The following is a 24,811-nucleotide window of genomic DNA, read 5'->3' as shown; positions in this document are numbered from 1 at the left end:
TGTTAGCACTTTTTTTGGAATGAAATTCACTGTTCACAGTGTAGTAACATACCAGATTGGTTGTTGTTTAAGGTGCACATAAAGATAAATCTTCTCTCCCTTTTTTTCTTCAGGATAATCCAGTTGAACTAGAAGAAAAAGAAAAAGTTAATGTAAGCTTTAAAAAAATATTATTTCATTTATAGGGAGCAATGTATTCATAATTTTTAAAAGTGATTCCCGTTACAAATTCATTGGTTGGTACTTTACATATTAAGTATATAAAAAGAAAATATCAGTTCATAACCATGCATTTAATACATTTAATATAAGTTATTTGTAGCACACCAACAAAAGTGCTCAGTAAAAAATGCATGCAAGAAAAACTGGCACAGGAAAAATAAGCAATGCGACAAATGTTCATAGCTAATGGATTGTACTTCATGTTTTAGACAGTTCTGACAGAATTTAATGTCTTGTGATGACAGACCAACTGCTTCTGAAGTGTTTTTGTATACTTCTCCTCCAGTGCTAGAGGTATTCAAATCAATAGATGTCTAGCTTAACTGCACCCTCCACAAGTTAATTCCGACATATGCACAAGATGACACATTTAGACTTTTTGCAAGAGACTGCACATAATATGCAACTATAAATAATTTACAGCTACTTTTATTTACATGGTTTTGTGTTTTCTCTGTTTGTGGGCAGTGTTTCTTCTTGCAAAATATTTTTGGCACTATGAATTGTACAGTGCAGTTAGACTTTTATTTACATTGTTTTGTGTTTTCTCTCCTTTTGTGTATAGTGTTTGATTTTGTATTTTATATTTTGTACTAGCTTTGCTATGAAACATTTTATTTAATTTAAATTATTTTCATAAAAAAAGACTCTCTTATATATAAACTGATTTTTTCAGTAGTAAAATCGCATTTCATGAGAGGCATATGTATCACAGTTGAATGTATATTTATATGTGTGCTGTATATGTAAAGAGGAAATTATTAGCAAGGATGCTTTACTGTTAGCTTGCATTTGTTTCTACATGCATTATTCCTCCACCATAACAAATCCATATTTGAAGCAGTAATAAACAATATAAACAACAGATTTAAGGGCACATTTTCAGATACTTCCTTGAAAGGGCTTGGGATAAAATGATATTTCATTGTGACATTTAGCCTGAGTAACTATGAGGCCTACTATAAAATAGGTGTCCCTATTTTGAGGTGCTTCTGCCTGACCCAGAAGTGCTTCTGCAGCAATGCTGTGGTTTTGAAGTACTGAAAAGTCCAGCATAAAAGGAGGAAGGGAAAATTTTATCATTTGGAGTGGAGAAGAAAGAAAAGAAAGTGAATTGAATTGAATTTCTGATTGCAGAAAAATGCATATTTCTTGAAATAAAAGGTTTTCTTGAACTGTGGACCGTGTTTGTGCATTTGTGCAACGGTCTGCAAGAAAAATAAAATCTTTATTAACATTGCTATATAATTATTATCAGATAAAAGTACCAGTCTTCTTAGGCTTCTCTTCAGGCGTATTCTCTGCATCTCTACAACAAAAAGAGGAAAAAAAAATTTATTTAGTATGTATGTATTTTTTGTTTTTTTACTTTTCTTTACTCTTTTAATGTTTTTTGTGAACTTTAATTTGCTTTAATGTGTTGGTATACAGTATTTAAAGTATCAAGTCTTTTTGGATAACTATTAGATTGTTAATTGATTTAATGATTTTTTTTTACCTTGTAGCTTGTCTCATGGCACTGTGAGTGGCAACATTAGAACACTCTAGACGAGAACAGGCCTTTCAGCCCAACAAAGTTCGCCAGTCCTATCCACTTATTTCTTCCAAAAAAACATCAAGTCAAGTTTTTGAAAGTCCCTAAAGTTTTACTGTCTACCACACTACTTGGTAGCTTATTCCAAGTGTCTATCATTCTTTGTGTAAAGAAAAACTTCATAATGTTTGTGAGAAATTGACCCTTAACAAGTTTCCAACTGTATCCATGTGCATCCATGAGCAACTTGACACCTTCTCTCTCTCTCTCATTTTTCCTAGGGCACGAAGCGGAAGCGGAAGCAAAGCAGAAGCGGACAATGGCCGACAGTGAGGTGAATCGCATTGCAACTGTAGTCGAGGAACTCCAGGCACTCGATGAACAGATTCAGAATCTTCTGTCCAGACGAAGATACCTCAGAGATCTGAAGGCTCGGCTGTTGGATAAACCGTCCTCGCCATCTGTTATCGGCGTAACATCAACCCCGCGTTGTGCCACGCAAGTCACCTTCACCCCCTAGCCTCGTAGGAGCGACACCGATGATGACCTCGGTGTATTTCAGCTATGCAGGCGGGGGTTCAAGGCCAGAACACCTCCATCGGCACAGGCAAGCATCGTAACCCAGAACCGGTTTGACCCTCTAAGCGTCCCCAGTTCGCCTTCAGCTCCTGGTGATGTAATTGTGGTAGGTGATTCTATTGTTAGGAACCTCAATATCACTTGCCCTAATAGAAAATCTTTTGTTTCTTGTTTTCCCGGTGCTCGTGTCCGAGATGTGACGAGACGTGCACCGGCGATCTACAAGAACAGGGCAGTTGGAGCCATTGTTATACATGCTGGCGTAAACGACATAAGGCACCGACAGTCGGAGATCCTCAAGGCAGACTTCACTGCATTAATTAAAGACACAAAGGAGAGGACCCCATCGGCAAAGATATTCATCTCGGGTCCACTCCCTCTCGTCAGACGATCAAACGAGTATTACAGTCGTCTGCTTGGTTTAAACAACTGGCTGCAGGGCTTCTGCAAGAATCAAGACATCGGGTTCATTAACAACTGGGACCTCTTTTGGGAAAGACCGCGTTTCTTCAAGCGAGATGGCCTGCATCCGAACAGCTTCGGCGCCCGGGTCCTCTCCGAAAACATATCGAAGGTAATTCGTTTATCTTGACTATCTATCTCTGCTTTTAACCCCTTCCGAAATGTCACTCCTGTGTTTGGTCATGATAATTGTTTAAAAAAATCTTCCATAAAAGTGCGCAACATAAATACTGTAATAACCAATCTTAATGCACATAGAAAATCTAGGCAATACGGCATAAACGCCAATAATTTAATTAAAGTTACTACTTTAGATGAACAATGTATTAAAACTGTAAAAACAGATCATAGATTAAATAAAAAATACACGCAGAGCGGCGCTAATAAAAATAACTTAATTCCTGTTCCCTATATCAATAACGCACATAGTATTCATCTCTGCTCCTCCGAAACATTGAATATGGCACTATTAAATATTAGAGCTTTAACTAACAAGACGTTTTTTATCAACGACATTATTAGTGAAAAAAAAATAGATTTTATTGCACTAAGTGAAACGTGGCTTAGCTCAGATGGCGCAGCTGTTTTAATCGAATCTGCGCCTCCGGATTACAGTTTTACTCGTGCTGATCGCCAAGGAAAGAGAGGTGGAGGGCTAGCAAACATTCACTCTAGCAGGTTAAAATGTAAAAATATCAGTTTTGGTAAGTTCAAGTCTTTTGAGTATCTCGCCATTGTTATTCAGGGAGATTCTCACGTTCTAGTATTATCCGTGTATAGACCTCCTAAATTCAACGCGTCTTTCTTTGAGGAATTCTCTGACTTGATGTCAATCTTAATTACGAACTATGACGCACTCTTAATAGTCGGCGACTTTAATTTTCATGTAGATAATCAATGTGACCAAAAAGTAAAAGAATTTATGAACCTCCTGGACTCTTTTGATTTGAGACAGCTCGTTAATCAGCCTACACATAAAGCAGGTCATACGTTAGACTTAGTAATTACTAAAGGACTAAAAGTTGATATAAAGCAGGTCATTGATACGGGTCTTTCAGACCATTTTCTTCTACTTTTTAATATAGAAATAATGATAGAAAACACTCATGAGAAGCATATTGTTAAAAAACGCTTCTTTGACTCATCAGCAACTTTAAAACTTACAAACATTCTAACCAATCAGTCCGTTTACAGTGCTAACTATAATAGCGAGGAGAATGTAAATAGTAAGGTGGAAAGATTTAATACTAAAGTGAGGGCTGCTGTTGACATAGTTGCACCTGAAAAGACAGTTAAAAAATCTTCTAGCATTGTTATACCTTGGAAGACCCAAAGAGTGTCTGATTTAAAGAGAACATGCCGTAGAGCTGAGCGTAAATGGAGGAAGACTAAACTAACTATTGACTATGAGATATTAAAAGTTAAAATAACAGAATACAATAACACAGTCCGTCTTGAGAGGCGCTGCTATTTCTCTAAGATTATAAATAACAATGCTAGTAATCCCAGAGTCTTATTTTCGACAATTGATCATCTGTTAAACCCAGGTAACTCAAAGGAATGCCTCCTAAGTACTTCCAGTAAAACCTGTGAGGCTATCGCTGTATTTTTCAATCAAAAAATTAATGATATTAGAAATAACATAGTATATCTCCCCAACACTAAGGATCCCCCGAAACCCCAGTACTCCATAATAAATAAATTAGAGTCTTTCACTAGGATAGATTTACCTGATTTACATAAAATAATTTCTCAAATGAAACCATCCACCTGTGCCCTTGACCCAATACCAACAAATTTTTTCAAAGAAGTATCGGGTGTGCTTATTGATAATGTTCTTGACATAGAAAATTCGTCATTAGATACGGGGGTCTTCCCAGACTGTCTTAAGACTGCGGTAGTTAAACCCCTACTTAAGAAAAATAATCTCGACCCCTCTTCTCTTGAAAATTATAGACCCATCTCTAACCTGCCTTTCTTAAGTAAAATTCTAGAGAAGGCAGTCATTATGCAGTTAAATGAGCACCTCAATAAACATGCTATTCTTGATAAATTTCAGTCAGGTTTTAGAACAAATCACAGCACAGAAACTGCACTCGTTAAAGTAGTAAATGACTTGCGGGTAAATGCAGACAGAGGCCATTTATCTGTTCTCATCCTCTTAGATTTGAGTGCCGCATTTGACACTATTGATCATAATATTCTTAAGAATCGCCTTAGTCAATGGGTGGGCCTCTCTGGCAGTGTCTTAAACTGGTTTGAATCCTACCTGGCAGGGAGAAAATTCTTTGTTAGTTGTGGTAATTATAACTCAAAGACACATGATATTCTATATGGTGTTCCACAAGGCTCTATCCTGGGTCCACTGCTCTTCTCAATCTACATGCTTCCATTAGGTCAGATTATCTCGGGACATAACGTGAGCTACCACAGCTATGCTGATGACACACAGCTGTATTTATCAATAGCACCTGATGACCCCAAATCTCTTGATTCGCTAACACAATGTCTAACCTGTATCTCAGAATGGATGAATAGTAACTTTCTCAAATTAAATAAAGAAAAAACCGAAATCTTAGTGATTGGCAATAATGGATACAATGAGGCTATTAGAAATAAACTGGATGCATTAGGATTAAAAGTCAAATCGGAGGTAAAAAGCTTAGGGGTAACCGTTGATTGTAATCTGAATTTTAAATCGCATATTAATAAAATCACTAGGACAGCATTTTTTCACCTAAGGAACATAGCAAAAGTTAGACCTCTTATATCATCGAAAGATGCAGAGAAATTAGTTCATGCGTTTGTCTTTAGTCGGCTAGATTACTGTAATGCACTCCTCTCAGGACTACCCAAAAAAGACATCAATCGTTTGCAGTTAGTGCAGAATGCAGCTGCTAGAATCCTTACCAGGAAAAGAAAATCCGAACACATTTCTCCAGTTTTGATGTCACTACACTGGTTACCTGTGTCATTCAGAATTGACTTTAAAATTCTGCTTATGGTTTATAAAGCTTTAAATAATCTCGCCCCGTCTTATATATCGGAATGTCTGACACCTTATATTCCAAATCGCAACCTCAGATCCTCAACTGAGTGTCTCCTTAGAATTCCAAGAGCAAAACTTAAAAGAAGTGGTGAGGCGGCCTTCTGCTGTTATGCACCTAAAATCTGGAATAGCCTGCCAGTAGGAATTCGCCAGGCTAATACAGTGGAGCACTTTAAAAAACTACTGAAAACACATTACTTTAACATGGCCTTCTCATAACTTCACTGTAATTTAATCCTGACACTCTGTATATCCAATTCATTATAATAACTATTCATTCAAAATTTGTACTAACCCCTACTCTCTCTTCTGTTTTCTTTTCCGGTGTCCTATTGGTGGTGGCATCTACCCAAAGCACCATGATGTTCCAACAATGATGGATGGATTAAAAGCCAGAAGTCTGTATAACCATCAGCATCAAGTGACTCCGTGAGAACCCTAACTACAAAGAGGACTATTTCATTTATGTTAGGTAGAATGCCCAAAGGGGACTGGGCGGTCTCGTGGCCTGGAACCCCTACAGATTTTATTTTTTTCTCCAGCCTTCTGGAGTTTTTTTTTGTTTTTTCTGTCCACCCTGGCCATCGGACCTTACTCCTTTCTATGTTAACTAATGTTGTCTTATTTTAATTTCTTATTTGTCTTTTATTCTTCTTTTCTTCATTATGTAAAGCACTTTGAGCTACTTTTTGTATGAAAATGTGCTATATAAATAAATGTTGTTGTTGTTGTTGTTGTTCTTGGTGAACTCATTTTAAAATCACAGTCCTGATCCACTGTACTAATTCCCTTCATAATTTTAAACACTTCACTCATGTCACCTCTTAATCTTCTTTTGCTTAAACTGTATAGGCTCAGCTCTTTTAATCTTTCCTCATAATTCAACCCCTGTAGTCCTGGAATCAGCCCAGTTGCTCTTCTCTGAACGTTTTCTAGCGCTGTTATGTTTTTTTTGTAGCCTGGAGACCAAAACTGCACACAGTACTCCAGATGAGGCCTCACCAGTGCATTATAAAGGCTGAGCAGAACCTCCTTGGACTTGTTCTCCACACATCATGCTATATAACCTAACATTCTGTTTGCCTTCTTAATGGCTTCTGAACACTGTCTGGAAGTTGATAGCTTAGAGTCCACTATGACTCCTAAATCCTTCTCATAAGGTGTACTCTCGATTTTCCAACTGTCTATATTGTATTCGAACCTAACATTTTTACTTCCTAGGAGTAATACTTTACATTTACTGACATTAAATCTCATCTGTCACAAATCTGCCCAAGCCTGTATGCTATCCAAGTCCTTCTGTAATGATACAACGGATTCCAAATTATCTGCTAATCCACCTATCTTGGTATCATCTGCAAAATTAACCAGCTTGTTACTTATATTCCTATCTAAATCATTTATATATGTATTAAAAATAGAAGCTGCCCTAGCACTGACCCCTGCGGAACACCACTCTTAACATCGGATAATTCTGATGAGGTTCCTTGCATCATCACCCTCTGCTTCCTGTGTTTGAGCCAATTCTGCACCCATCTAAAAACATCACCCTGAACTCTCACTTCTTTTAGTTTGATGCCCAACCTCTCATGTGGCACCTTATCAAATGCTTTTTGAAAGTCAAGATAAATAATATCACTTTGATTGTATCCTTTTGTTGCCTCCTCATAGAATTCCAGCATGTTAGTAAAACACGACCTCCCTCTTCTGAACCCATGGTGACTCTCAATCTTATCCTTAATAATTCCTTTCATTAATTTTCCTGTGATGCAAGTTAAGCTTACTGGCCTATAGTTGCTTGGATCTGCCCTGTCACCCTTTTTATATAATGGGATGATATTTGCCATTTTCCAGTCCTTTGGAATCTCTCCAGTGTGCAGTGACTTCCTAAGAATATGTGTCAAGGGTTTATATATGTACTCACTAGCCTCTTTAAGAGCTTGAGGGTAATTATTATCTGGTCCTGGTGATTTGTTTGATTTCAGCTTATTTAATCTGAGCAGTACTTCTCCCTCTACAATTTCAATATCCCTCAGTACCTCCTTAGTTGTCACATTTACCTCTGTGAGGTTATCCACTTACTCACACCTCAAAAAATGAAAGTTTAGGGCATCCGCTATTCATTCTCTGTATCTTTTAATTCCCCTTTAACTATTTCTGATGCACTTGACCTCCTCCTTGACTGTCCTTTTACTACTAAAATACTGAAAGACTCTCTTAGGGTCTTCTTTCGCCTTATCTGCTATATTCCTCTCCAACTGTCTTTTAGCCTCCCTTATATCCTTCTTAATGGTTGATCTCATGTTCTCATACACTCTACAATTCACTTTGCAGTTATTAGTCTTATATACCTTATAAAGCAGTTTTTTCTTTGCAACTTCTTTTTTAAATCTTTATTAATCCACTGTGGAGTTTTTTAAAGTTTCCTATTACAGTGGAACCTAGGTTCACGACCATAATTCATTCCAAAACTCTGGTCGTAACCCGATTTGGTCATGAACCGAAGCAATTTCCCCCATCGGATTGTATGTAAATACAATTAATCCGTTCCAGACCGAACGAACTGTATGTAAATATATATTTTTGTAAGTTTTTAAGCATAAATATAGTTAATAATACCATAGAATGCACAGCGTAATAGTAAACTAAATGTAAAAACATTGAATAACACTGAGAAAACCTTAAACAACAGAGAAAACTAACACTGCAAGAGTTTGCGCTATAGTGCTACGAACCGCTCGCTAAAAACACTTTTTTTAATGAGTTTTAAACACAGGGAAAAAAATGAACATTTGAAAAATCCGTAATTTAATAAACCACCATGAAAAGTAATATTGCAACAATGGATGCTATGAACCGATTGTTGTAAACAGAAGTGAAAACAAAAACAAGCCCCGTGCATTCTTTAACTGCTTTCTCTGCCTTATGCGTCCAGCCCCCTCTCTTTCGCGTGCGTGTGTGTGTGTGCATCTCTCTCGCACCTGTGTGTGTCTCTCTCGCACCTGTGTGTGTGTGTGTGTGTGTCTCTCTCTCGTGCGCCTGTGTGTGTGTCTCTCTCTCTCTCTCGTGCCTGTGTGTGTGTCGCACTCTCTCTCGCTCTCTCTCTTGCTGCACAGAGAATGCACAGGGAGAGACTGAACACGTGCGGAAATCATCGGCACGCACAAACCGAAAGGGAAACTGGCTTGTTCGTATACCGAGTGTGTGGTTGTGAATAGATGCAAAAGTTTGGCGAACTTATTGGTCGTAAACCGATTTGTACATGTTCAGAGACGTTCGTGAACCGAGGTTCCACTGTAATTCTAAATTTAGGTATGTATTTGTCCTGCATTACATGTAAAACATTTTTAAACCTGTTCCACTGCTCCACACTTTAAAAGCTTATCCCAGTGTATCCTACTTAGATTTTGTCGCATCTGGTCAAAATTTTCCCTACCAAAGTTCAACTTAACAATTTTAGTCTTTGCATCTGCACTCTTACAAAATACTGAGAATTGTATTATATTAAGGTCACTTGACCCTAGTGGTTTCATCACTTCCACACCCTCAGTTCTATCTTGATTATTACAAAATACTAAATCCAGACAAGCTTCACCACGTGTTGGTGCTTTAACATACTGTATTAAAAAACAGTCACTGATTACTTTAAAAACTCTTGTTCTTGTGCTCCTCCATCTGTAAGGTTATCCCAGTTAATATTTGGATAATTAAGGTCCCCCATGACAATAATATCTCCCTGTAAACTTGCTTTTTTGATATTACTAAAAAGATGTGTGTTGAAATTACTGTCTATATTGGGTGGTCTATAACACACTCCTAAAATAAGACCTTTTTCCCTAATATTTTCCAGGCGAAGCCACATGTCCTTACTAAGATGGGGCTCATCATCGAACTGAAGAGGTCTTACATTTAAATTCTGTTTGACATAAACAGCAACCCCAACTCCTTTTCAGTTCTGTCTATCCTTCCTAAAAATGTATATCCCTCTATGTTACACTCATCCCCATCTTTGTTATTCAACCAGGTTACCGTTATTGCTACAATATCATAATTATGCCCTGCTACATACAACTCCAACTCACTTATCTTATTTTTGATACTTCTAGCATTAAGGCAAGCTATTTTAAGGTGTTACTCCTTCTACATTTAAATGTTTGCTTAGAATTTACATTATTACGCATTTTTATTTCAACATCGTTGTTTGAACCTCCATTCCCTAGTTTTGTGTGTTTCTTCTTCCAGATATCTGTGAGGTTTTTCTGAATATAACTTAGTTATATGTGGACAATTATAATGATTTTTTTGATCGACAAACCCTTTCAAACATCAAAGCAAATATTCATAATTCAATTTTTAGCCTAATAACTACGGAGCTACTGTCATCAGCTGTAATGAGGTAATACAATGCATGCATGACTCAACTAAGACTAATTGAATAAAGAGAGATAGGAAACGAGAACAAACAGCAGGCATAATAGTAAGAGCAAAACACTGATCAATAATAATAATAATACATTTTATTTATATAGCTGCTTTCCCATGCTCAAGGCGCTTCACAGTTTAACAGAATTAATATGCTGGTTTGTCCAGAGTCTGCTGCCATAATCAAATCATTGGTTATCCAAAGAAGAGCAGTTTCACAGCTGTGCTGCGCCCTGAAACCAGACTGAAAGGGTTCCATCAAATTATTAGAGGTTAAGTAATTGGTGAGCTGGGAGGCTACAACACACTCAAGAACTTTTGACAGAAAAGGTAAGTGGGAAACAGGCAGAAAATTGTTAAGATTGTCACTATCAAGACCAGACTTTTTTAACATGGGGGTTACAGAAGCAATTTTAAAAGTGGCTGGCACAAACCCAGTGTCGAGTGATGTATTGATTATTGTTGTAACAGTCAGGATTATGGTATGAAGGCAGGATTTAAGAAGTGTGGTGGGGATGGGGTCCAGTACAAAAGTAGTTGGCCTCATCTTACAAAGTAGGTCATTAACAAATGCTGATATAACTGGTAAAAATTTAGAAAAGGAGCTGGATGGAGTGGGAAGACAGGGAAGGATATAAATGGATGATGGATTTATGTTAGTTGAATTATTTAGATCTTTAATTTTATTGCGGAAAAAGTGGAGGAATTTTTCATAGACTTCAGTAATTGGGCCAGATGCAGGCTGAAGTAATTTATTAACTACAGAGAACAAAACCTTTAGGTTATCGTGGCCACTTTCAATTATTCTGCCATAATGTGTGTTCTTGGCTGCAGTTAGTGCATCCCTGTAAGCCCTTTGATGGTCAGAGATAGCCTGGATGTGAACAGTGAGGCCAGTCTTATGTGACATTCTCTCAAGGTGTCGGCCAGTTTCTTTCATAGATTGTAGCTCTGAATTATACCATGGAGCTGAACGCTTAAAGGAAACCTCCTTATATTTTAAAGGAGCTGTTTTATCTAGTGCTGAATGAAGGGCTGAGTTATAGTGGTCAACAAGACTATCTAGTGTTGATGGAATAGGCGAAGACAGAAAAAGATCAGAAACAGATCCAGCAAGAACAGAGGGACAGATATTTTTAAGGTGTCGGAAAGAAATTTGACGTTTACAGGTAAGAGGAGGGAGAGGTAATGAGACAGTGAAAAGCACTGCTTTATGGTCAGAGAGTCCCAAATCACTGCTATAAGTGTTGCCGACAGATAATCCAGATGTGCAGATCAGGTCTAGTATATGACCACCAGAGTGGGTGGGTAAATCAACATGCTGCACCAAGTCAAAACAGTCCAGTACGGGTAGGAATTAATTTCTCAGTTTACATGTAGTAATGTCAATATGGATGTTGAAATCGCCAAGAAGAATGACTCTGGGAAAGTGAACTTAAGTGGGTTAATAATTCAGTCAGATCAGATAAAAAAGACGCATTGTATTTCAGGGGACGACAGACAACAATAAGTGAGACAGGACCAGATGCAACCGACCTCCACTGCTCCGCCTTTTTCTGGCCAATATGCAGTCGATAAACAAATAAACTAGAGAACATTCAGATTGGATACATAGTGAGATACCTGTAACTGCTGTATTTTTGTTTTTCAGAAATGTGTTTAAGCGCTGTGACACCAGATGCTGCAATACAACTGAAACTTCTGGTAAAGGCAAAGGAGTAGACGTGTTTTATGTTGAAAAAATTGTGGTAAACAAATGTTAAAATTGTCTCTAAAACTATTTTACTTCAGTTGTAATAGTTATTGATCAAGTCTTGTCCATTTAATTTTCCATGGACATTATCCAGTGTTTTTCTGGTTTCTGTTTATATTTCTCTGTAAGCCAGCATAAGCAATGTGCTTAACAATTTGTACAGTATTTCAGATCATGAACATTTACATCCTGAAGGATTTGTAATTGTTGATTGGGACGTTAACAAAGCAAACTTAAAGAATATCTACCTTAAATATTACTAACAGTCACGTGCCCCAGAAGAGGTGCCAATACTCTGGATTACTGCTATATCCTGATAAATGCTTACCACCTGATACTGCACCCCCATTTTAGAAAGCCATATCCCCTGACAATACTCCTGCTGCCATCTTACAAACAGAGAAACAGGAAGAGCCAACAAGAAAAGTACTACAGTGCTGGACTAAAGAAGAACAAGATATACCATACATGCTTTGATTGTGTAAACTGTGAAATATTTTGAGAACCCTCATCAGATCAGGATGAGCATGCTTATATTGCAATAGCATTAATCAAAAAATGTGTGGGCAGCTGTGTGCCTATTGCGCCTTCATCTGCATTTTCTCTTCCAAATCAACTAATGTCTTCTATGCCTATTTTCATTGTAATAACAAGAAACCCGCCATTCAATTGTCTGTAACACAAAATGATTCATCCTTCTTTGTTACTGTATATGAAGTAAGGAGGATATTTAAATGAGTTAATGTCCATAAGTCACCTGGTCCAGATGGAGTTTCAGGAAATTCAACTAATTAGCTGGTTTCTTCAATGACAACTTTAGTATTTCACTGACAGAATCTGTGGACTTCATCTCCTACAAATTATTTTTCCAAAAATAAATGTGGACTGTCTTAATCACTACAGATCGGTGTCACTCCAATCATGGTGAAGTGCTTTAAGTGACTGGTGTTGGGACACATTAAAAAGTATGTTCCAGATGGTTGTGGTCACCTCCAGTTTGCATATTGTCACAACCAGTCCACAGAGGATACAATGTTCACATAGCTTGCCAATAGGAATTCGACAGGCTAATAAAGTGGAGCACTTTAAAACACTGCTGAAAACACATTACTTTAACATGGCTTTCTCATAGCTTCATTTTAGTTTAATCCTGATGCTCTCTGTATATTCAATTAATTATCATTATTATTCACGGTAGTTCCAAAATCCGCACTAACACCTACTCTCTCTTCTGTTCTTTTTCTGGTTTTCTGTGGTGGGGGTCTGTGCCACCACCACCTAATCAAAGCACCGTGATGTCCCTAGATTGATGGATTAAAGACCAGGGGCCTCATGTATAAAGGCGTGCATAGAACTCGCACTATAACATGGCATAAGCACAAAAGCAGAAATGTTCATACGCACAAAAAAATCCAGATGCATAAATCTGTGCAAACGCCAACTTCCATGTTCTTCCACTACATAAATCCCGGTCAACGTGAAAAGTAACGCACGCGCCTGCTGTCCCGCCCCGTCTCCACCTAGAATTACACCTCTTTGAATATGCAAATCAATATAAATAGCCCTTAAGCTCAGCGTTCTGTGAAAAGACAATGGCAAAAGCACAGGGGAAAATAGAAGAATTTCAGCGAATACCAAATGGAAGCAAGGAAAAACGTACTATTTGTTGGTTTAAACAGTTGTATAAACAACAAAAGTAAATTGATGGAGTGACATAGAACTCGAAAGCTGAAGTTCACAAAGTCGCACAGTGCTCGAAATAAAAAAGAAGTTGTCAGATATCAAAGTCGCCATGAAAAGGCGAGTCGTAGCCCACCGTGTGAGTGCCATCTGAAAGCTTATTAGGGTACAGAGAAAATAAAATAAGCACACAGTGGGAAAAAAGCATGAAATGTCAACTTTAATCTCGAAATTTCCACTTTAATCGCATAGTTTATTTTGTCATTAAAGTAGAACTTCATAAACTTCATCTTAAAATCATTTAATTTACTAGTTTCTCAAATCCCATTGTAACTAAAGTAGCACGTTAAATGCTTTGTTATTTATTTGATCTTCTATGTGCTCTCTGTGTGTGAATCACTAAGTGCTTCTTAAACTGGCTTTGTCTTCCTCCGACAGCACACAGAATCCATTACATTCGTGATATTACAGCTCTCTGAATAATTAAAATACTGAGATGTATACTTGCTATCATTTTCATGATGATAGGAGGATAGCATGTTATTAAACATGGGAACACGGTGGCGCAGTGATTCTTCATGCCTCACGCAGGATGCTTGCTGCGCCGTGCGATGAAATAATTTTATTGCAGCAGTACTGTCTCTTTCAAACGTACTAACCCCCAATTCGTGTCCTTACTTTTCTTTCTCCAAATACCCAATTGCCACACAATCAGCTCTGTAATAGACGTTAAGCCATCTGTAAGCATAGAACGCAGATTATTCAAAACTTTTAAGGAACAGTGAAATATCTTCGTAGTACATGTTAAATTATTCTATCCATCCAGTGTCGTGCCAGTAACAGCAAGAATACAGCGCGAGGCAGGAACAATCAGTGAACGGAGCGCCAGCTCCTTGCTAGCGCTGTGACACTGTGTCCTCACATGTTTATTTATTAACAATATGGATTATTTAAATTAAGTTAAAGTGTTATCTGTATAATATAATAAATATATTTTGCTGCATTTCATCTTAAAAATTATATCGTCATTATATGTAAATACGCGCTTTATAAAGTGTCTCAGCTTGTGCAATATTATAACTGTATCGCAAGTTTACAGTGAGGTAATTGTACTTATATGTACCAAACAGTTCTACAAGGAGCACTTGATGGACTGATTGAGTGCGTTTATAGTTCTTCAGATGAAACTGTTTCTGAACCACGAGGAAAGGCTCTGAAGCGTTTGCCGTATGAGAGTGTAATAAAAAAGGTTTTCTCTGTAACAGGAGAAGGGATGAAATAAAGGAGTAAGAGGGGGGGATTGGTCGCTTCAGTGCAAAACCAGCTACAAAGATTGGAATGTTTGGGATGATGGCGAAAGAATGTGCAAAAACTTGCTTCTCATAAAGAGTTTCAGAATGTTATGGGAATACAGTCAAGGCCATGTACTTGTTTTTCACTTCGAGGGGCTTCATTGCAAGCAACGCTTGTTATTGTGTGTCTTCTGATACTAGGCACCATCTCAGTGAGGGCCAAGTAGAAGAAAAACAATACTGCGTCCCGTGGAAGGGTGTGTGCTGAAACTGATCACTTCTGTATACACTGCTTACACGTAAGCCATTTTGGGTAAGGACACTCAATTAGTATATAAGGGAAGGTTCCGCCCTCAGTTTCTTCGGAAGCTCAACCGTGCACACCGCCCGGTATTGGACCAGGCTCACGAGTTGATCCTCTGACGAGACTGACACGCGGGCTCCCTCAGTCTACTGGTCTAGGATGATGGCTCTGGGTCTTTTGATATTACTGTAAGTATAGTATAATTCACATATCTGTATTACTGTAAGTTAATAGTATAAATCATATATCTTTATATATATTACTGTAAGTCAATAGTACAATTCCTATATCTGCATGTATATTGCTATTATATTGTATGTAACTGATATTATATTTGAACAAGTAAACAATTGAAGTATTGGACCTTTCCTCTCTGATTCTTGCCTGCTTATTTTCTGTTAAAACCTTTGAACCATTTTCCCAAACTAAAACAGAGAGCAGTTCAATAGACAGCATGGCTGAGGCAGCATGTGCTTGATGCTGTATACCAATAATTCTCTTTCCGATCAGCTGCTGTACAGCTGTGATTCCACACTCAAATACAGTGATATAAATACTTCGAGTGGTGCAGTGAGAGTAATTTGAAAAAAGATGATCCGCTGTGGCAACCCCTAACGGGAGCATCTGAAAGGAGGAGAAGAAGGTGCAGTGAGAGTAACAAAGCTAAATCAGCTCTTGTATTTAGAATAGTTTCACCATTCTGTGGACCATTATATTGTTACAGGTTAATTACAATCAGATGCATTAAACTAATAAACAATATGCGGTTAATTTCAGTGTATTTATAAAGCCGCGTCAGGGATGTGGATCTAAAAAAGAAAGGGAAACCACACTGGAACAGTAGCACTGCTTTGACGCTGGGTTCCGCCAGTCTGCAAAACAGAGCAGTGAACATGCGTATGCCAGGGTATGAGCTACCGTGGAAATGTGCATGGCTTTACGCCAAGTTTAGGTTTTATACATCGCGATTTGAACTTGGAATCTTTCGTATGCAACATTTTTGTGCGTACGCACCGTTTACACATGAGGCCCCAGAAGTCCACATGACCATCATCATCAAGTCCTTCCATGAGAACCCAGAAAACAATGAGGACTGATTGCTGTCATTTATGTTAGGTTGATTGCCTAGAGGGGGCGAGGCGGTTTCATGGCCTGGAACCGTTGCATTTTTAATTTTTTCTCCAGCCGTCTGGAGTTTTTTTTTTTTTGTTCTTTCTGTCCTCCCCGGCCATCGGACTTTACTTTTAGTCTATGTTAATTAGTTCTCTTATTTTAATTCTTATTTTGTCTTTTTTTCTCTTTCTTCATCATGTAAAGTGCTTTGAGCTACATTATTTGTATGAAAATGTGCTATATAAATAAATGTTATTGTTGTAAAATATTTCATATATCTATATTTATTCATATCATATATATATATATATATATATATATATATATATATATATATATATATATGGCAAGGAAAGCCTGAACCTGCTTCTACGTTTCCGGATGTGAATATGCAAGCGCCTTACCCAACTTGTCCAACTAAAGTTCAATCAAACCATTCCCCACAGAGTACCCCAAATAATATGTTTCTGACATACCCAATTTACACTTCTTAGGATTAGCTGTCAAACCCAGCCAGCCTCAAACTGTCAAGAACCACTTGCAGGTGATCAACATGCCAATCAATACTGAAAATGACCACATCATCAAAATAGGCTCCAGAATACATGGAATTAGTGCTGGGCGGTATGAGCAAAATTCTATATCACAGTATTTTTCAAAATTATATCGGTTTCATGGTATTCAACGGTATTTTTTTTCCCATGCATGAGTGGATGTTAACCACATTTTCCACTGCAATTACTGCAGTAGACTGGCTAAGAACAACCTATTCCACTGTCATCAGAATTGTACATTCAACAAAAAAATATTTTAATGTGCACACAAGTATTAATACAGGTTTGCATGGCCCCATAAAGTGGTAGTTTTCATGGGGGTGGCACTAATGATGAGAAGGAATCACATTGCATGACAGATGTAGTCAAAATATAGAACCTCTTTATTAAACAAAGTTTGCAAACAACTCAAACTAAAATTTTGACAACATATTTTCAACCATCCAAAGAGGCATTTAGACTTAGTAAAATATAGAGGTGCTTGTCAAACATTGTATTGCACTGAACATGTCTTACAAAATGAATAAATAGTAAATATTTTTTGTAAACCAACTACACTTTCTGTTAACGTTAACAATCTCTGTCCACTGACACGTTAAAGTGACTTTTTAAACAACTTTACCATCATTAAACTGCATAATATTTAAACTAATAAATAATAACAATAAAATAAATAATAGTGCAACTTCCAGTAATAATACTATTACTTTAAGCCCACGTGCATTACAGAGTATTCACCAAATAAAAATAAAATAAAATAAAATAAAACAAGTGCAACTTAGAGATGACATCATTGCCAACTGAACCATCATTAAGGCAAATTGCATTAATATGGACCTTGCTTCAAGCTAAGTTATATACATAAAAAATAAAACTGCAACTTGCATTTATAATGCTATTTGTGGTATAGCCGTACGGAAGTTTATTAGGGCCACAGTGAAGAAAAAAAAAATACGAACACAGTAAAGAAAAAAAAAAACTATATGTTGAGAATAAAGTCGACATGTTGACTTTATTCTCGACATTTCCACATTATTCTCGCCGTTTATGTCGAGATTAAAGTCAACATTTCCACTCTATTCTCAGTTTATTTTGTTATTAAAGTAGAATGTCATATACTAAACTTCATCCTAAAATCAATGTTTAATTTACTAGATTTTCTCAAACCCCGTCATAACTATTGTAGCACATTAAATGCTTTGTGTTAAGTGTTCCCCGACCCAGTTTTTAATCGCTACGCGCTTCTTAAACTGACTTCCTCGGCACTAAGAGGAGACGCAGGCAGCTATCACCGCACAGAATACATTCACTTCATGATATTCCTGCTTTCAGAAAATTTAGACTGCTAAGATAGATACTTGATATCATTTTCATGATGAAATGCATTAAAGCAGGTATTAAACATGCATGGTAGTGTGGCGGTAGTGCTGCTCCCTCGCAGTAAGTGGTCCCCAGGTGTACGTTCAGTGTAGAGAACTTTATGGCAGATGTGACGAGGCTCCAAAAAAACTGGATGTATGAATGGGTATCGAACAGGTTTAATTTAAATATTGTGTAAATGTTGGGTTCATGATCTGGTGGTTGGTGACACGAACACAGAATTCAATGGATGTTCTTCTGAGAGGACTTTCTTTATTGCATGCGTGCTGTCTCTGTCTGACGTAACAAACCCCCCAGTTCCTATCCTTCCTTTTTCTTTCTCCACATAACCAATCACCACACGATAAACATCTTTGTGAAATTAAAACTAGTTAAAAACTTAAACCACGGAATGTTCATAACATTAAAAAAATCTTCGTTATACATGTTTAAATATGCCAAGCATTCAGGGTTGTGCTCATCCCAGCAAGCATTGTATACGAGGCAGGAGTAAATCCTGAACGTGACGCCAGCACATCGCAGGGTGAATACGAGCAATACATACACTAGCAAGGTAAATATAATGTAAACAAAACCTCACATCCTACATGACTTTGAAAGGAAACTGAAGCACGCTGAGTAAACCCAAAAGAAAAACATGCAAATTCAAGGCAGGGAACACCCGGGACCCCCTTGCTGCGAGGCAGCAGTGCAACCTCCACACCACCATGCCCCCACATGATTAATACATGCTTTAATGCATTTCATCATGAAAATGATATCAAGTATTTATCTTAGCATTCTAAATGTTCAGAGAGCACGAACATCATGAAATTAATGTATTCTGTGTGCTGCCTGAGCCTCCTCCTAGTGCAAGAGGAACTCAGTTTAAGAAGCATGTGGCGATTAACATGGCTCCAGGAACACTTAAAACAAAGCATTTAATGTGCAACATAACTTATGATGGGGTTTGAGAAAAATCTAGTAAATTAAATATTCATTTTAAGATGAAGTTTAATTTACGATGTTCTACTTTAATGACAAATTACGATAATAAAGTCAACATGTCGACTTTAATCTCGATATAAACGTCGAGATTAAAGTAGAAATGTCGAGAATAAAGTCAACATGTCGTCACACTATTACACAGTACCCAGTACAACTTGGCTTGCAGTATTATCCAGTAGTATAGAAACAGTATTCACACATTTGAACATAATGGTCCACATCTAACCTCTTAAAACCAAACTATCTCCAGGCAACAGACACGGCTCCTTTTTTCGGCAAAAGTTCTTCTGTATCATCATGTTTAAGTTTATTGTCTGCTACAGCTTCAGTTTCAGAATGCTCTCTGTCCATTTTCACCGTTCAATACCTCCACTAATGCATGTACTCCATTGTATGCGTGTTTAGCAGTGCAGCAGTGAAAAAGGTCCCTACTTAAACAGTTTCCTGCTGCGCCACATTCCAAACGTTGTTTAGGTTATTAAACTGGTGTTGCGGTATAAGAAAAATCCATATCATAACAAAAATAAAAAACAGTTTTTGGTATGAACCCGTATACCACCCAGCACTACAGGGAATGGAACCACAGAATCTGATCCATCATCTGCTGAAAATCAACGGCGCACCATGAAGACCAAATAGGAGTCTGGTGAATCTGAACAACCTGTCTGGAGTGGCAAATGTGGTCTTTTCGCAACTGAACTCCCCCAGGAACACCAGCCAGTACCCCTTCATGAGACAGAGGGTGGAAATATATGAGGCTTGCCAGAGTTTCTCCAACAAGTCATCAATACGCGGCATCGGGTATGTATCAAACTTGGAAATCTTATTCAAGTGTCTAAAATTTATACAGAATTGAACCAAGCCATCTGGTTCTGGGATGAGAGCGATTGGGCTTCGCCACTGGCTTTTACTCTCTTGTAAAAGTTAGCTTTTTTTTTTTTTATTATTCAGATTTTAATCTCTCAGTTGTGTTCACGCTCCCCCGATCTGACACTGCTGTTTTCAAATAAAGACGTGCTGTAACAGAGGTGAACTCAGATGAGGATGAGAGTTCTACATCGGAGAAAGAGAACAGAAGCCCTCCCCGCAAGAAACGTCCACTCACATATAAGAACAACGCAGCTGCACCAGGTGTAAAGGCAAAAGATAGCATCGTTTGGATGCAGCAAGAGGTCCAGCATCATCCTGCCAGTCAGTTTGCCCCACACCTGTCCTTCAAAGAAAAAGCACAGCTTACATAGCTCGCCAACATATCATGCAAAGTCCAGTTTGTGATTATGTTTTGTGATGGTCTTTATATAAAAACATTTAAATATTATTTATATTAAAGCCAGATCAAATGTTATTTACCTTGATTTATTTACATATCTTCCTACAGTGTAAAGCCACAAGTAGACTGCAGAGACTTTAGCTGCAGGTGGAAGCTCCTTTTGCACCCTAACTCAAGTGTGTTTGATCTTTTTCAGGAAAAGAGTGTAGACTGTATGCAAATCAAATCATTTATGCTTTTAAATGAACAAAGGAAATGTGTTACTTAACACTATCAAATTGATTGGTAATTTTTTAGAAAATAAACAAAGAACATTGTTTATCCTTTTGGTGTATTTAATAAATGTTCACCTTAAATGTCGTTGTCTTTTCAATTCCAGATGCTTTGCAAAGCCAGCTGCCAGTTCATATCAAATTCTAGCTACTAGAGTATTTTAAATTTAAGTTGATATTAAAAGAAGTGTTATTCAAGAACATCACATGTAAAAAAATCTCTTGTGAATATTTGTCATGTTACATTATCTTATTTGGCAAGTTTTACTCATTGTTCCACAGGTTATTCTGTATTTATCAGATGTGATTTAATTAAAATGGATTACTTTTTTGGCAAATAATTGTGATTGCTATATACTGTCCTTTGAAATGAGTGCTGCACTATACCTCATCAATTTCTTTTTCTTTACATGTAGACATTTTAAAATATACTGTAATGTTGAAACACGTGCAAGTTTATTTTCTGCGTGATTGTGGTTTAACTTATAAACATAAAAAGAAAATTATACTATCAAATTTGATTCAGTAACATCTGGATATGAGGATGAGTGATTCATTTCATTTTCTGAATTGTATTAAAAAAGCATTGAAACGGTTACATTTTTATGTTATTCAACTACAATTTTGAAGATTACAGAAAACAAAAATCCACAAGCCCTTTTATTTTCTTGTCTACAATAATTCTTTAATTTTATTGTCCAATTTAGCATGCACTTTTTGTCTTTAATGAAAAAAAGAACTACTACTCACTCATTTTTCTTTGTTAAGGGGCCTCTCAGCTTGTTTTCAAGACCTCCAAAGAATCCCTTAACATTTTCTGTCTTAGTACTGGTATTTTTAAGAAGCCGTTCAGCAATGTCTTTCTTCTCTGACAGCCATGTGTTGGCAGATTTTATGTAGGAATCAATGCCACTGGATGGTTTTTCCATAAATTCATTTGGGGACAGATGCATTTTTCCTGTAATTTGTAATTAAATAAAATTAGGCCAAAATGTTCATTAACAATATCTTAAAACTGGAACACACAGTTTCCATCAAAATACTAATTCTTGTTCTGCAACTGCCTAAGAAAACTAAAATATGACATTTTCCTTCCATCCATGCCTTAAATTAATGCATATTTCTTTTATGTATCTGAGATTTGTTCATACTTATATATAGTATTTCATCTGTGCCACAACATCAGTCACTGTACAAGGACATGCAAAATAGAGAGCTGCTCTCCAAATTTACTTTCCTTTGTATTCAGGAATGTTTGATGGAAAACAATTTTTCATGTCAAATGTCAACACTTTAATTATCTTGTTTGGTCTCATTCCTCTCCACCTCCATCATGGTGCATTGTGCTATTCTGTCTTTTCCTTCAAATGGCCACATCCCCCCAACCCTTTTTCTCCATCATACGATGTACAGTTTTCTCCAAAGCTCTTTAAATAAACTCTGTACTCATTTTCATTTCTTTTAATGCAACCAAAAATGTCACTTAAATCAGTCAAGTAATAATAAAATAATCTTAGGTTAGATGTAATGAATTATACAATAAATAAACAGTCAATGAAATTTAGTACATAAGAAAAATTTTTGAAATAATATTAGTTAATATAATCTACATTACAGAAGTCATAAAAAGTAACACTTGCCTATATAATAATACGTGAAGCACATGGTCATCAGATTTTTGGCTGGACCAAAGTCATCTGTTTGGTAGCACCTGCAAGAAATCCCACAAACCCTATTATTGATTTTGTGTGAAACATACATATGGAAATATAACTCTAAAATAACTGTTTCTGTTGCCTTAGACCAGGGGTCTTCAATCACAGTCCTGGAGGGCCGCTGTGGGTAAGGGTTTTCATTCCAGCCAGTGTCTTATTAGAACTCAGTCCTTGCTGATAATGAAAGTTGGTGTTTAACTTTATGCCTTGTTAGTGCCTTTATTCATCAAAGACAAATTTTAGTTATTTTGTAGATCAGAGGTCCTCAGTTACAGTCCTGGAGGTCTGCTATGATTGCAGGTTTTCACTTTAACCAATTTCTTAATTAGAACCCTTTTATTTACTACTAAAGACATACAGTTTTTTGGGCTTAATTGTAGTTCTCTTGCTTGTTACCATTCAGAACCTTTGAGTGCCTATTTTAGATTTTAGCAGCTGCATTTAAGTTTTAATTGTTGCCAGTTTTCTTAATCAGACATTAGTTAATAATGAGATGCAGATAACCAATAAACCAGCAGCTCTCCAGCTAACGCGCTTACTTACCATGAAGTATCTGTGATAAAAAAAAAATGTTTAGAAATGAATGAGAGGGGAATTGGAAGGACCATTAAGTTTAAATCTACTCCGGTCCACAAAACAAATGGATAATGTTCTCACAGAAGGAAACTCTATAGTGCAATTAAAATTGCTCCTGGACGAATGCAAGCATCAACAAGCTAAATAGTTTAATAGCAAGTTTCATTATCAGCATGGACTGCTTTCTACTTAGAAAACTAGTTGGAATAAAAACCTGCAGCCACTGCGGCCCTCCAGGACTATGATTGAAGACCCCTGCCTTAGACCCATTTTAAGTCTAGCCCATTTCTTATGCAAGTGTCCCAGAAATATAAACCAAGCCTACAAATGGATCAAATTTAGTTCACTGCTTGGATGCAGCCCTTGATGGACAATTATAGAATTAAATGCATACTCAGATACAAAAAGACCCAAGTGACAGCCAATTAAGCTGGAGACAAAACAAATGCACTATGAAGGTCAATAGGTAGGATGAGAAGGTTCAAAGGCTTGTGTGCAATGTTCTCCTGTAGCAGCAGTTATGTTGTTTCATTTAATCAAAACAAGCATCCTATCAATTATGTGAAATGAAAATTTAAGGTGGCAAATCCTGTCAGCCACTGGAAGGAGCAGGATGCACTACATGAGCAGATGCCCAGAAATGACTTAACATATTTTGAGGTAGTTTTGTATAATTAGTGAGTTAGTTTTGTATAATTCGCCCTAAAAGTGTCAACTGTGAAAAATGTGAAGTTGATAGTATATTCATATGGAGTGGCTAAGGACAAATTTAAAATCAACTCTCTGGATTGAACAAATATAGTGTTTGTAGTTTAATATAATATTATATGTGTTTATATACTTGATGATTTTATCAATTGTTATGCACTTCTACACATTTTATACAATTATAGCCATAATTGGTTAAGCAACTTGCTCAAGGCCATGTGACACACACAGTCAATGGAAAGGAGTAAACTAGGATCCATATGGTCTTAATTCCACAGCTACACTACCAAATGGAATAGTTATTTTAGCTGTTGCAGTACACGTCATGTTTTGGTTGTTTATTTCCTTTGCAGTACTTACTGATGAAGAAGAGCTCTTTAAAACTAAAAAAAAGACTGAAATAAAGGGAATAGGAGTGTAACGGTCGACCGGAATATGTATATGTACCTGTAAGTTTGTACCTTTTCCAATACCTTTTTAGTGGTATGACTTTATGTGTAGGGCCCGCCCTTTATACAGAGGGAGGGGAGCACCTGGCTTGGAGGGCCAACAGACTGTACAGGGAGGAGCTATCCATATGTAAATAGGTGGTGGGAAAAAAGAAAAGAAGAAGAGCTAGGAGAGAGGAGGAGGCCATAACAGGAAAAGGCATGAGGGAAAGGATTAACACCTCTTGGACATTGTCAGGTGAACCCGGGTTCATTGCCAGTCAAATTATTTTTACCTTCGGGAGGAAGGCATACGGGAGAGGACTTGACGGGCCAGCACTAGGAACAGTTAATCAGTACATTTCCCGGAATAAGAGATATGGTCGGCGCCTCATTCCCCACTATAGACTGAGCTCAACGCTACCGTACAGATAAGCCAAAATTCTATAAATCAGGCTCAAATGTTTTTTTATGAAGTGCCCCCTATGCATTCTACCAGAGGTGCTTATCT

At 37.2% G+C, this 24,811-nt stretch overlaps 1 protein-coding gene across 2 annotated transcripts in view; it reads right to left on the bottom strand.

The window, feature by feature from the left end:
* Positions 1 to 24,811, bottom strand: part of kiaa0513 (KIAA0513 ortholog) — a 112,742-nt gene that overhangs the window by 28,663 nt on the left and 59,268 nt on the right. For both annotated transcript variants that reach the window (XM_028810149.2, XM_028810150.2), the window contains exons 5-8: positions 22,514 to 22,584; positions 21,624 to 21,831; positions 1,491 to 1,531; positions 53 to 128 (exon numbers count right to left, since the gene is read on the bottom strand). In XM_028810149.2, coding sequence (XP_028665982.2) covers positions 53 to 128; positions 1,491 to 1,531; positions 21,624 to 21,831; positions 22,514 to 22,584 — 396 coding nt within the window. The remainder of the gene's footprint in view (positions 1 to 52; positions 129 to 1,490; positions 1,532 to 21,623; positions 21,832 to 22,513; positions 22,585 to 24,811) is intronic.

Source organism: Erpetoichthys calabaricus, chromosome 9 (genome assembly GCF_900747795.2).
Source record: "Erpetoichthys calabaricus chromosome 9, fErpCal1.3, whole genome shotgun sequence".
Taxonomy (NCBI): domain Eukaryota; kingdom Metazoa; phylum Chordata; class Cladistia; order Polypteriformes; family Polypteridae; genus Erpetoichthys; species Erpetoichthys calabaricus.
Note: the sequence above shows the minus strand (reverse complement) of the source record. Positions and strands in the feature narration are given on the sequence as shown.